Source organism: Colobus angolensis, unplaced genomic scaffold (genome assembly GCF_000951035.1).
Source record: "Colobus angolensis palliatus isolate OR3802 unplaced genomic scaffold, Cang.pa_1.0 Scaffold188, whole genome shotgun sequence".
Taxonomy (NCBI): domain Eukaryota; kingdom Metazoa; phylum Chordata; class Mammalia; order Primates; family Cercopithecidae; genus Colobus; species Colobus angolensis.
Window position 1 is genome coordinate 4,373,872 of NW_012115021.1, and position 14,702 is coordinate 4,388,573.

General features: G+C 44.0%; 1 protein-coding gene across 1 annotated transcript in view; it reads right to left on the reverse strand.

The window, feature by feature from the left end:
• The window catches only part of TXLNG (taxilin gamma), a 58,089-nt gene that overhangs the window by 2,640 nt on the left and 40,747 nt on the right, over positions 1-14,702 (reverse strand). Inside the window, exons 4-9 of the mRNA XM_011940245.1 lie at positions 13,555-13,725; positions 12,015-12,209; positions 8,396-8,515; positions 6,798-6,872; positions 2,898-2,990; positions 680-775 (exon numbers count right to left, since the gene is read on the reverse strand). Of these exons, the coding sequence (XP_011795635.1) occupies positions 680-775; positions 2,898-2,990; positions 6,798-6,872; positions 8,396-8,515; positions 12,015-12,209; positions 13,555-13,725 (750 nt within the window). The remainder of the gene's footprint in view (positions 1-679; positions 776-2,897; positions 2,991-6,797; positions 6,873-8,395; positions 8,516-12,014; positions 12,210-13,554; positions 13,726-14,702) is intronic.

Genomic DNA, 14,702 nt, shown 5'->3' on the forward strand with positions numbered 1-14,702 from the left:
GTTTCACCATGTTGACCAGGAAGGTCTCGATCTCTTGACCTCATGATCTGCCCGCCTCAGCCTCCCAAAGTGCTGGGATTACAGGCATGAGCCACTGCGCCCAGCCGAGAACAAGGTTCTTGTACACACGTGCCCCAGCATATTCTTTCCTGAAGTGTTATAATAAAACAGGCAAAACGTACTTTGTTGCTTTTTTGAAAGGCTAGTAAGTCAAGCTAGAAAGGCCCTACATGCTGCATCAGCATCACCTGCATGCTTTTTAGAAAGGCAGATTACCTGCCTCCGCCCCCGAGAACTAGTGACTCAGAGCCTCTGGGTGGAGCCCAGCAATCCTGGTCTTAACAAGCGGGAGTTTGATGCAAGCTCAAGTTTGAAAAATCACTGCTGTAGAAAAAAGCAAAATCTAGACGTTTTATGCTATCTCCGACACAAGCCTGGGCTGGTTAACTGGGTGTTAGGAAGCTCAGCCCCTCACTTGGGGCCCTGTCCCTAACCTAACTGCCAGGAAAGAAGTCACGGATTCTTACCCAGCAACTCAACCCCACCCCCGCCCCAACTCGGGCTGGAGTCCTCAGCTCTGGCAGTGGTGTTAGAGCACACGTCCCGGCCCGGATAGATACCTGAACTCAAGGAGTCCCCATGACTAAGACTACACTTTAGTCGCAGGAAACCATCTCACCTCTTCAGCCATTTGCAGAAGTGCTTTATTATTGTTTTCCCATTTGGTACGCCATAGTATTGTTTCTTTTTCCAGTTTTTTAATTTTCTTTGTCATCTGTGAACACAATTGCACATTTAAATTCTAAGTTCCCTTCCTTATCTCTACTCCCTGTCCCACTACACAAAAATGCTTCTGTGCCTCTCCACTCGCCCATCCCTGCACCTGCCTCACCCGGTGGACAGCTGTGTGTGTCTTTATAGAAGTAGCTGTGCCTGCCTGTCGGTAGCAGAGCTTATCTCAGAAGCTCCTAGGGTGGAACCAAAGAAGGGGGTTTGTATTATGAGAAAAACAAATTCAATCTCCATTTCAGAGGCAGCAGCACATGGAGGAAGCTGTCAGCCACCACACTCTGAACTCAGTTAAGGCTGAAGTGCAGCTTTCATCCCAGCTCTGGGTAGTGAGAGACAAGCCCTCCTTCTCCCTAAGTTGTATGAAAAAAATGCCCATGACTGAGTTTTCTGTCCATTAAACGAATTCCTCAGATTCTTGGGAGGACAGCGATCTTCAGCCCCACAAGACATTAAGAACTGACGCTCCAGCACAACCTCCAAGAACACCTCAGTTTCAGAACTCCAGGCAGCATGGTTCAGGTAAGACCAGTGACCGAGAAGATAAAAGTAGTTAGTACCTCAGCTTTGGTCATCCTCACAAGTCATGAGGCTGATTTACTTCAGATTTTGCTAAAGATAAAGTGGGTCCCCAAATCAGGGAAGTGTTAAACCTATGCTACCAGAACAGAGTTTTCAGAAGTTCAGGATGCGTTTCTCCACGCCTGTAACCAGCCACATTCTCAATGTGCCTTCACCCACTGTTGACTGCACACCAGCTCTGATCCAGGTCGGGGCACTGAGCCAGGTGGCATTAAGGGAAACAAGGACAAGACACAGCCAGCACCCTGTGCCTTGGGTAATTACCCACAAAACTGTACACAAGGCAAACTGGGACAAAGGCCGTGGGAAGAGCTGGTGGAAGACCCAGGTTGACTGCTAGACCCACAGTGATCTCTGCAGCCACGGACAGAGAGGAATGCGTTCCAGTCCCAGAGGACCAGAAGGATGGCAGATCCAGGAGGCGGGAACTCTGTTCCACCTGAACAGTGAGTCTGTGCTAGCATCCAGCTATCACTTGCACTGTGCCTAACCGCGCCCCTCGACTGCAGCCTCAACTGAAAGGACTGGCAGGCAGAACGAATCTGCTGCTCACGGAATTCTCCAGATTACCAGGTCTAAAAATACCTGGAGGTGGTAATTTGAGCACCAATGAGCCACATGGTAACTGAGTACATGTTAATGTGCCAAGCACTGTCTGAAATACTCTATTCCATGAAGGGCAGGTTTTTTGTTACCATTTTTAACAGTGAAGGAACAGAAAGGTTCAACAACTTGTCCACAGTCATACGTTCTATGATGCAACTGGGACACTAACCCAGGGCACACGGTCTCCATCACTATGTGAGATCTAATAATAGTCATGACTAACATCTATTGAATGCTAACAAAGTGCCAGGCACTACTGTACTTCTCCCCAACCCAACACTGTGTTTTTAAATCCCCCATTTTTAAGGGAAGGATGCCAAGTAAAATAAGGCTGGCTGGCTGGCTGGATATGTATAGAATTACATATTTTGGTCCTTAGCTTGATCTCAAAGATATCTCTTTCCTTAACATAGGCAGCAAAATGCAACAGAGGCAAAAGAATTGGTTTGGTCAGGGGAGAAAGAATTCCATGGGAGTAAAGAAAAACAGAGAAGCTAAAAAAGGTAGAAACACTGATACATCAACCAACCAAAATATGTGATTATTCTTCTGGGCTTGGACGTCTTTCAATAGTTTAATCTCCAAGGTCACAGAGTTTTATGAGAGGGCTGAGGAGGATCCTCTAAAGCGGTTAAAACAAACAAAAAACAGCAACACACCAAAAAAATCACTTTATTTCTAACAAGTTGCATTTAATATAGGATTTCACTATAATAAAGGTAGAATTCTAAGAGCATAGAGGACATTAGCTACTTAGGGTACACTGAGGGCAAAATGACCAAAAATGCCACTGGAGGATCATTAAAGAGAAAATGAAGACAGTATCATAACAATGAGATCTCAGCAAAGTAGTAATCACACTTAAAAGAGCTTATACAAATTCCATTTGATATAATATTCTACTAAAAATATGCAAATACCTTTTCCATTTCCTGTCTGAAGGTTGTAAACAGTTCATTGCTTTTTGCCATGGTAGTCTGGAATTCTTCAAACTTATCCATATACAGAGAAAGCTACCGGAAAACAAGTATGAAACATTCTGAGTTCCACGCAAACAATTTCAGTTCCCAAACTTTCAAAAGAACGTAGTATGGTTACTTATTACAAGTGATAGAAATACGAACAAATGCACATCCAATCCTTGGACACCAGACATAGATGGCTAAAGTTCTGACAACCCACAGAAATGCATTAAAACTGAGGACATTCTGTTGACTTTAACATTAGACCTCCACCCATTGATCGTAACACAGCCTGAAGGATGTGGTGACTATAAACGTCATGCATGTGGAGTGCTCGCCCAACTACCCCCTCCTGCCACGTGAAAACTGTCCTCGGGAAAAGATAATTCCTTTAGAACACCACCTGCAGAGTTTAGTTTGATAGCAATGGTATCTCTTTCCTTAATGTAGGGAGGAAAATGCAACAGAAGCCAAAGAATTGGTTTGGTTGGGGAAGAATTCGGTGAGAGTAAAATTAAAAGAAAACGTAGAGATCTACTCTTTTTTTTTTTTTTTTTGGAGACGGAGTCTCGCTCTGTTGCCCAGGCTGGAGTGCAGTGGCACAACCTCGGCTCACTGCAAGCTCTGCCTCCCGGGTTCACGCCATTCTCCTGCCTCAGCCTCCCGAGTAGCTGGGACTACAGGCGCCCGCCACCACGCCCGGCTAATTTTTTGTATTTTTAGTAGCGATGGGGTTTCACCGTGTTAGCCCGGATGGTCTCGATCTCCTGACCTCATGATCTGCCCACCTTGGCCTCCTAAAGTGCTGGGATTACAGGCTTGAGCCACCGCGCCCAGCCGAGATCTACTCTTAACATAGTCGTATCCTCAAGGAATTTTTATTTAAGGATGAGGAAAAAAATGCCAACCAACAAGGCAAGCAGAATATAAAATGCAGTCACCATCTTCTCCCCCTTAGAAAGGAGTCCAGAGAAGTGAAGGGGAAGAGCACAGTGAGGCTCAGGATACTTAGGGGAAGCTTCCTGTGGGAGGCCTGAGCTGGGCCTCACGGGCGAGCTGAATGAGTTCATCTTAGACCAGGAGGAAACCTTTCAGAGACCATCCAACATAATGACATTATTTTCAGGATAGGGGAAGAGAGAGAGACCCAGAGGAATAAAGTATTTTGGGCAAGATCACACGATAGAGACAAGAAAAGCAGAGAAGAATAAAGGATCTTCAGAGGCCAAGAAAGAGCATAAGCAGTGCTGGATGCAGAATATTCACCAGCACCACCTAGCACGCAGGATGCGGGGCAGGGTGGAATATGATGGTGCCTGTCCAGCCACAGCCAGCAGGGGGACGGGCCATGCAGGAAGCACTTTAGCAGCACGCACTGTGGTGTGGTGGATGCAGAAGCCAACTGAAAGTCATCTCACAGTGACCTTGTGCTTGTCAGGCTAGACGAGGTCCCTGTGAGATGGCCAAGCCACGTCTGCCCAAGGGCCTGGCCTGGGATGAGGACAAAGCAGGAAGATAAATGCAGGGTGACCTGGAGAACACACAGGATTTGTTAGCAGACACCGATGAGGCCTCTGACATAACAAGCCAAGAGTGGGGCCAAGAGTGGTGCTCACGCAGAGGGAGGGAGCAGTATTAATGCCTGAGGGACATTTAGAAGTTACAGCAGTTTTGATGTGGTCCTTTAGGGTCTCACTCAGTCACTCAGGCTGGAGTGCAGTGGAGCAATCACGGCTCACTGCAGCCTTGACCTCCCTCTTGGGCTCAAGCAATCCTCCCATCTCAGCCTCCTGAATAGAGGGGACTACAGGCACACATCACCACGCCTGGCTTTTTTTTTTTTTGAGACAGAGTTTTACTCTGTCGCCCAGGCTGGAGTGCAGTGGTGCAATCTTGGCTCGCTGCAACCTCCGCCTCCCTGGTTCAAGTGATTCTCCTGCCTCAGCCTCCCAAGTAGCTGGGACTACAGGTGCGTGCCACCATGCCCGGCTAATTTTTTGTATTTTTAGTAGAGACAGGTTTTCACCGTGTTAGCCAGGATGGTCTTGAACTCTTGACCTAGTGATCCACCCGCCTCAGCCTCCCAAAGTGCTGGGATTACAGGATTGAGTCACCGCGCCCGGCTAATTTTTGTATTTTTTATAGAGATGGGGTTTCACCATGTTGCTCTGGCTGGTCTCAAACTCCTAAGCTCAAGCGATCTGCCCGCCTTGGCTGGGATTACAGGCAGGAGCCACTGTGCCTGGCAGCCATTGTCCACTTTTATTGAAGATGGAACATCCAAATAAAGACTGGCCCATGTGAGAGTTCAACGCTGGCCCGATGGGTAGCCAGTAAGTGGCCCCTAGCATCACACACGGACCTCCATGGCTAGATTACAAAACAGTGGGTCAAGACAGCACAAAGTATCACCAGCAGATGCTGGGAAATGACATGGTGACGGCAGAGAAGGTGAGACATGCTTGGGAAGGACGGCCACATTTAGGTAGAGGAAAACAAGAGGTGACAACAAAGGAAACAAAATAGTGACTGGATAAGAGGACTTTGAGTGGTACAGATCACAGACAACAGAAGCTACGGTGGTGACTACAACAGAATTGGTTGGAGCTGGCCTGCGGGCTTGGTAAAAGGGCCCTCGTGACTTCCGCAGCATTATCAATGACTCCCACATTCAGGAACGTCTTCCAAAACCATCTGGAGACTTTACACCTTCTCCACATCAATTCTCATCTCTATTTACATGGACAACTGACTGGATACGGCTGATAAGTAAGGGATTCAAATCTAGAAGCTTTCTGGCATGATCTTCAGTTCCAAAGATTCCTCATATCTGACACTCTTGAATATTCACTCTCAGTTAGGCTAGCTTTATAGGACCTTAAATTCACCACATTGTAAGATGTTCCCAAAGAAAAGCAACGCTCCAAAGAGGTGCGCGTGAAGACCATGCCAGTCTCAAGGTATCAGTGTTATTTCACAGCTAATCTAGAGTCTTCACGAAAACTTACATGATAAACTTTTAAATAACTAACACTTCTTTCAGCCAAAAAAGGATGAATGTACAGGTACAAACGCCTAATTTTACCCATCTGCAAAGCCACAGCAAGTCTTTCCTGTACCTTTTTTTTTTTTTTAAGGAGATAGCTCCTCCTACACTCATTCCACACAAGGTAACCACAGACAGAGATCACAGCAAGACACACTTCCAGGGTCTGGACTGAGCGAGAGGGAGGGCCCTGACGAAAAACACCAGCACAAGCGATCCTGCTGCCTCGGACTCCTGAGGAGCTGGGACTACAGGCGCACGCCACCACGCCCAGCTATATGTAGTTTTTAAAGTAACTTATGTGCTTAATAGCACAAAACTCTAAAGATATTAGAGTTCACTACATGAAACTGCCATTTTTTTAGGCCAAGGACATATTCTTGTCTTCTTTAGCAATTTCATGTGGTTCAACTTGATACAAAATAAATAAAATATGCAGATGTCTCAGTTTTCCTTTAGTGGGAAATGTAGTGGGAACAGACTGAAAAAGGGAGGAATTATCTGGACTCTTGGAAAGGTCACTGGAGACAGGCTGACCAACCATCCCAGGCTGCCTGAGACGGGGCATCTCCTGGGACACGAGACTTTCAGTACTAAACCCAGGAAAGTGCTAGGCAAACTGCGATGAGGTAGTTAACCCAAATGAAGTGGAAAATCCCAAGAGGGCCATGAGATTTCTGCCTCAATCCTGGTCAGCTCTGGCTGGCAAAAAGCAAAAAGCAAAACCATCTTAGAGGAGACTGAAGATACCCAGAATCAAAGGAACCACAGATTTTTCTTACAAATTGTACTCTCCCCTGCTGTGAAGTTACCTGCTGTTTTAGTTGTACTTCTTGCTGTTTCATTTGTTCGTATTTGTGCCTCGATTCTGTCGCTTCTTTTAATAACTAGAAAACAGAAACATTCTGGCAAAATGCTAATGGTAATTACAAGCAGGACTAAATATCAAATGATCAGAGTTAGGCTTCATCCTTCTGCTACTTTAGCAAGAACCACAGGTCTACAGATGAAACATTCTGTTCCCACAAATTGCCATTTACCTCTATCTTCTATCTGTCCCGCTGGTTAACACTTAGGAATGTAGGAATAATCTTTTATTGCTGAAGCAGATAAAGTACCCTGGGGGCCTAATATGGTTTATAAAACTCAGTTAAATTGTTGTGTTTTAGGTGAAAATAATTACACGTACAGTATTAGCAGAAAACATGGCTGGGAACCTTGATATTGTCTGGGTGACTTAGAAAGCCTCGCTATTCCCTGAGGCAAGATGAGGCAGGGTGAAAGGGTATGGGGAAAGCAACGCAATCAATCTGAGACCTGGTTTCTGAGCACTTTTTTAGAAAGCAGGGAGGGGATGGGCATTTTCATTTATATATAGCACTTGTGCTTTCAAAAAAAATTACAAAGTTGCATAGTAGGCAGCTGTGAAATTTAGTCCCTGAAGTAAAATATAGTCCAAAGAAGCCTAGAAACGCCCTACTGAAGCAACCAGAAAGTACACATGTAATGTATGTATGTGTGTGTGTGTGTGTATAAAATGTATACTGCAACTTTGGAAATGATAACCATTTCTCAGCTAAACACGGGATACTACTGTCAGTTCATATTGAAGGATCACACCGTGTGAAAAACATGTGTCTCTAAACCCTGGATGTACTCAGTGTGACACGCCTGTATGATGAGGGCCACTCAGGAACTGAATCTTCACACCGTGCTCATGTCAGGGTTGTGGATCCAACAGTCTGCATTATTGCAATCATTTCTCCCTTGTGAGAAGCGCACAGAGCTGAATTTGCACATGGTAATATATACACCCAATGAGATTCCACTGTATTCACAATTACTGACAGGCAACAGAATCTCAGCACACACTGGCAACAATGGTGAGTGATTAGGGTAGAAAATTCTGTTAAAATTTTTATCAGAAAATTATACCAGAGAAAGTAAATAAATGACTTCCCCAGTTTCAAGTTACTTGTTTGAAAACAAAATGTAACCACCTATAGGAGACCTGTGGCTTGGTAAGCTTGCTGTTAAACTGAATCACCAAATTTATCGTGCTAAATGTGAGCACAACTCTTGAACCTGATGACCATTGTCTAAGATGGGAACTAAATATTCTAAGCACAGAAAAACAAGTACAGGTCTTCCCACTGATTTGGTGTCCTCTCTCCAGTATATTTTCCGTATAAAAGGTTAAATAGAAATAAACAGCCAAATACTTTCTAGCACACACACACCACACACTCTCTTCTCAATCGAGCCAACACCAGCTGGCATGCCCGCAGGTGCTACATGAAAGGTAGAATAGATAAATGTTTCAAACAGCCTTGGTTACAATTTGATGTTTCAAATGGCCTCAGGTACAATGTTGGCAATAATGTCTTTGTTTTTAAGAAGCAGAACTTACAAACTCTCTCTCTCTCTGATGTTTTTCATCAGCTTCTTTTATCAGTTGTGTAGTTTGCTGCAGTTTGGCATCCACGAGCTGTTGTTGCAGTTCCTTATGTTTGAACACCTTATCAATGTGCTATGGGAAAAGGAGAGTTTCTTCCATCACTCACCAAAGAAAGGAGCACAGTGGGGAGGAAAGGTCACAGCAGTTACAGCATCCTGCTCACCCTGCTGCTCTGCTGCTCCCGCTGCAGCTAAGAACAGCAGCTCTCTCCGTCCCTGTATACTCCACTTAGAGAAGTGGCTACTCGACACCACCTTGCAAACCATCCCACACGGGCAGGAGCACGGCCCTGGGACTGCTGCCTGTTCCCCCGCCCTGTCAGACATGGGCTGTTCCCCTCACCGGCTTAGTACTTCCTATTTCCGCCCCACACTGAAAATAAGGCTCAGAGTGCACCAAGACAAAGAAGGATAAGAAGAGCAAAGTACTAAACCATACATCATGCACACAGTTCCTTTCTGTCCTCCCCAAATGTTCCCAAATTCCTCAGCTGGAGGCAACATGGTATGACGGTAGGAATGGCCCAGGTCAAACCCTGGCCAGCGTGTGGCCCCGGGCTAATTCCTCTCCACGCTGAAGCGCAGTGCCCTCCTCTGCAGGGGGGGTACCTCCACCTACCTTGCAGAGCTGTAACAGTAAATGCGATGCTGGCACTAGGTAAGGTGCTTGGTGCCTGGCACACTTTAGACATTTGGTAAAAGCTCATTAGTATTTCCAAACAAAACTGTTAAGTGGTTACTGATGTATAATAAAGTCAACAGAACAATCCCTTCCCAGCTGGAGAAACGGAACTCTTGCAGTTACAATACCCTATATGAGAGGGGAAAATGCTGGTTGGTAAAATAAGGTGGTCTAACTATGTATTGAGAGCACCACACACAACTGATCTTCGCCTGCAAGTAATCTGATCATTATATTCTGACCAAAGGACATTACATAAGACACACACAATATGATTTGAACAAATCTCATTTTCCAATCTGCTCCATCAATTATGAGATACATAGACTGTCAAAACAAACAACAAAACTAAAAGAACCACTTTAACACAATTAAGGGCTTTATAATCTAATAAAAACAAAATTTCACCTCTACAACAAAAAAGACGTTTCTTCAATAAGTACGCTGCAAGAATAAGGGGGGGGACCTATATTTTAGAGACTGGCGTTATATAAATCAGTGAAATGGACTTTCTTTGGATCTTGTTTCAAACAATTTCTCTTTTAAAAAGAAGCCAATCCAAATAATTTGAATAGTAACTAGATACTTAATATTCAGTAATTGTTATTTATTTATTTATTTTGAGACAGTCTCACTCCCGTCACCCAGCCATGAGTACAGTGGTGCACTCATGGCTCACTGCAGCCTCGACTTCCCAGCGTCAGGTCATCCTCCTGCCTCACTCTTCTGAGCAGCTGGGACTACAGGTGAGTACAACCTCACCCGGCTAGTCTTCGTATTCTTTGTAGAGACAGGCTTTCGCCATATTACCCAAGCTGGTCTCGAACTCCTAGGCTCAAGCAATCCTCCTGCCTTGGCCTCCCAAAGTGCTGGGATTACAGGCGTGAGCCACTGCATCTGGCTTATCTGTTGATTTTTTAGGTATGAAACTGGTATTGTGGTTATACTTAAATCCTTATTTTTTTGAGCTACACATTCAAATATCTATCCATGGAATATCTGACATCTTGGATTTGCTTCAAAATAATCTAGGGGAACAGAGATGAAATTATCAGCCAGGTACAGTGGCTCACATCTACAATCCCAGTACTTTGGGAAGCCAAGACAGGGAGGATCACCTGAGCCCAGGAGTTCAAGACCAGCCTGGGCAATTTAGCAAGAAATTGTCTCTACACACACACACACCCACACCCACATGGGAATTATGGTTTCATCTGCTGAAGCCAGGTGCTATATTATCTCTCTACTTTTTGTTAAGCTTGAAATTTTCCATAATTTTTTTTTTCAAAAAAGCAAAAGGCAGTAAGAAAAATAAAATCCGTAAAAAAAAAAAAAAAAAAAAAAAACGGCAGTTTTTGAAGGGCTGTATGTAAAACTATAAAGTTTGAGTTGAAAACAGGATAAACAGGCCGGGCGCGGTGGCTCAAGCCTGTAATCCCAGCACTTTGGGAGGCCGAGACGGGCGGATCGCATTGAGCCCAGGAGTTCAAGACCAGCCTGGGCAATTTAGCAAGAAATTGTCTCTACACACACACACACCCACACCCACATGGGAATTATGGTTTCATCTGCTGAAGCCAGGTGCTATATTATCTCTCTACTTTTTGTTAAGCTTGAAATTTTCCATAATTTTTTTTTTTCAAAAAAGCAAAAGGCAGTAAGAAAAATAAAATCCGTAAAAAAAAAAAAAAAAAAAAAAGAGAGAGATGAAAGCCACAACCTTTTGCAACCTAATCTTGGAAGTACATCTTATCACTTTTTCCATAATTTTTTTTTTTTTTTTTTGAGACGGAGTCTTGCTCTGCCGCCCAGGCTGGAGTGCGGTGGCCGGATCTCAGCTCACTGCAAGCTCCGCCTCCCGGGTTTACGCCATTCTCCTACAGGCGCCCGCCTCGTCGCCCAGCTAGTGTTTTGTATTTTTTAGTAGAGACAGGGTTTCACCGTATTAGCCAGGATGGTCTCGATCTCCTGACCTCGTGATCCGCCCGTCTAGGCCTCCCAAAGTGCTGGGATTACAGGCTTGAGCCACCGCCCTGGTCTTTTTTTTTTTTAATTTGAATCAGCTTTTTGAATCCCTTTCTGTAAGGAACATAACATAAAAGCCCAACATTTCACTACAGTTAAAGGCAGAGATGCACCATTTAAAAAAACCTAAAGCCTCTAACCCTGTCCATCGAACCTCTAAAAGTGAGGAACTTTAAAAACCAGGTTAGTACCTTCTAGCAAATAGGTACAAACCTGGTTTTTAAAGTTCCTCACTTTGTTCAGAGGATACTACCTCTGAACTTTCAGATTAGCTTATAAAAGAATTCCAAAAGTCTTCATTGAAGGCCAATGGCCAAGTTCATTAACCATGGAGGTTCCCAGTAAACTTTTTACCCTCAATGGGCTTATGTGTGAGGGGTTAGAAGTTAAGTTTTTCCTCCCAAATAATATAAAGCCCTCATTTAAAAAAAAAAATCTGAAACGTAAGTATATAGGTATAATGCCATGGTAGTGGATACTGTACAGATTATCATAGATGTCTGAAATACAGGGTATTTGGGGCCCAAATATTTATTCATTATTAGTCTGCATAAGGGAAAACAATCTACATGCAAAAACTGCAATCTTCCAGTATTTCATGGAAGACAAGCAGTACTTAACGTGTCTCCTAGAAATAACCTCCTTTATCCAAACCCAGTGACTCCTGGGACATCAAGTGATGATCTCACTTGTGGTGCCTGATAAATAACTGACTGCCTAATAAATAATAAATAACCGACTGCCACTATGCACTATGCATATGCAAAGTTCTGAAACACCCCGTGACAGCGGTTTTACTTTAGGTGTGAATGGTGACATTTTTGCTAATCTTGAGAAGCCGTTTAAATAAACCAAACTCCGTTACCTCTTCCCTCAGTGCATACTGTTCGATGAGCTTCTTCAGCTTCTCCCCCAGCTCGATGTTCTCCTGTCGGAGTTTGGCGTTGTGGATGTCGTGCTGCTCCAGCTGGGCTTGAATTTCATTTAAGGTAATCTGGAAATGTGCAGTTGCTTCTTTACGTCGTTCTTCTTCCTCTCGTGCCTGCTGCATATTTTCCTCCTTATTACACAAAATAATTTTTGTTAATACACACCTATAGAGAAGATGCTCACAAGAGAAGCTGCTGCAGTGTGGGTTCATTTGTTGCTGCCCTGACACGTTGCTTCTGAACTACAATTCCTCCCCCTTATTTATGACCAGAAGGCTCTCACTGAAAAGCAAGCATTTTTTCCTAAGTAGACAGATAACCAGAGAGATGCAAACTGTCCTGCTACAAAATAAATGTTATGGCTGTCCACAATTCACTCTACTGCAATACTCGCCGGTTACACAGGCCATCATCTTAGATGGGTCGGAAGAGATCCTGCTCCCTCTGCTCCCTTGCAGCTTACTTTCTGGGTCACAACTTCTACTCCCTAAAGGACAAAGGACAAATGGAATTCTCATCTCAAAAAGCTTCCTTTCTGTAACTACTTTCTGATGATGAAAAAGAAAAAAACAAAAAAAAATTCAAAGCTTACTTTCAATTCTTGCTAGGATATGAGTGTCAAAAGACCTTTACGTGTCTGAACAGTTATCAGCCTACTCAAAATATTGATTTCCTATGGGAAAAAAAATATCACTTACTTTGACATCTAAATCCAAGGGCTCAAAAGCAAAGATAATAATGGCTCCCACACCAGGTGAAGATCCATTTCAAGAGTGCTCTTATAGTCTAGGGCCTTGGGGGTTTGTTAGGGCATAAAGGGAGTTTGATCAGAGATCCTGCTCAAAGTCATACTGCAACTGTACATGGGGACAAGCCTGTCCCATTCTAAGGGACAGATTCCTTCCTGCGGCTCTGCTCCTTTCCTTCTTCCCCTGTTGATACCAATGAATCTCTGGATACCTATTCCCTCTTCCTTTACAATCAGCCAAGGTGTTAAGTGGTCTCCTAAAATTACTTAGCAACTGAATAGCTGGGGGTGGGCCAGCGGACCTGGGCAATGCTCCACCCAGGAGTTCAGCAGGAGTTCTCCCTTCCCAGACTGTCTGTTACTAGTTTCTCATTTCACTGCAGTTTTTCTTACTTGGTGATCAGCTGTATCCGTGCTCAGCAGAAAAATGGCAATTCTGAGCTTCCTAAGCCACGGCTCTAAGCAGGAGGGCCTTGGGCATAGATTCCCTGGGGCCAAGGATGAGGCAACTAAGGCGCTCTTCCTTGAACAGGAAACCAAAACTTACCTAGAAAGAACTGGTCTTACATTTACAATGACCTCACACAAGGCATCAGGCCAAGCAAAATAAAAAGCAAGGCAGTATCTGTCTCCAAGTAGAGACAAGGATTTATTTCAGATAGGCACAAGGTTGATTATGAAATCAGCTAAGTCCCTCCTGAAAAAAACAGACAAATGAACCAACTAACCTTTAACGTCTTATTGTGACGCTGAAGTTCTCTGCAAAGAGACTCTAGCTTGCTTCTTGCCAAGATGGCCTTGCTGTGTTCACTCTGCAAGTGAACTTTCTCTTTCACAATCTGGGCTTGCTTCTTCTGCAGGATCTTCATTTGCTTCTGAACATTCCTGCTCTCCTCCAGCTAAAATTCATAAGCACTTTACATTTAGGAAGTACAGTAAAAACCTTACAGTTATGGCTAGAATTATAATGAGAGCTATGGAACACATTTTCAAAAAGTCAAATACTATGGTGTAATATATCATTTAAATTGTTTCATGCCATGCTACATTGCCACCCTTTTCCTCTCTTCCAGTTGTGACAGAAAAGTAAGCAAATTTAGGGTAGTAGAAAATAATCAATCTTTTTCTTTCTAAAAAAATCCTTTAGACAGATTTAATTTTCACAACCCTTTATTATCCAGGTTTTACAGAAAAAAATGTATAAGCCTGGAAACATCAATAAGTTGCCCAACATTCTTTAATTAGTACAGATAATCAGTATGGGGTGAGGTTGGGATTTGAACCCAGCAGCCTGAATCTCTGGCTTTCTTGACTTCTGTATTGGCCTCCTATCCCCTGGGGTCCTGAATTTTGCCAGCTTCCTGACTTCAGACACTGATCACAGATCATCTTCCTGCTTTCAACCCAACAACTCACAAGCAACATGGGCTCCTCAACTTCTAGCTACAATCCTGTGCTTTTGGAAGGATGATGCCCTTCAACTGGATACCTCCTGCCCCAGAATTTTCCTGGGCCCACTGGGATGGGAACCCTGCCCAAGTATTCCAGCCTTAACCCTTTGGAAAATAAACCAGCCCTAGTTCTCGCTGAAACCTACTCCAATGTTGAAGGCCAGGAGTGACTCAGTGCTAAAGCCAGGCATGTCCCAAATTGCTGTTTGCTTGGTGAATGTCTGTCTAGATCATTTCCTACCTGGCAAAAAACCTGCTGAAACCCAAATATTTTAAAAATCAAATTTATTGTGCTTTGGGGTTTTGTTTATTTTTGTTATTTTTTTTCAGACGGACTATTAATCTGTTGTCCAGGCTGGAGTGCAGTGGCATAATCTCAGTTCGCTGCAGCTTCTGCCTCCCGGGTTCAAGCGATTCTCCTGCCT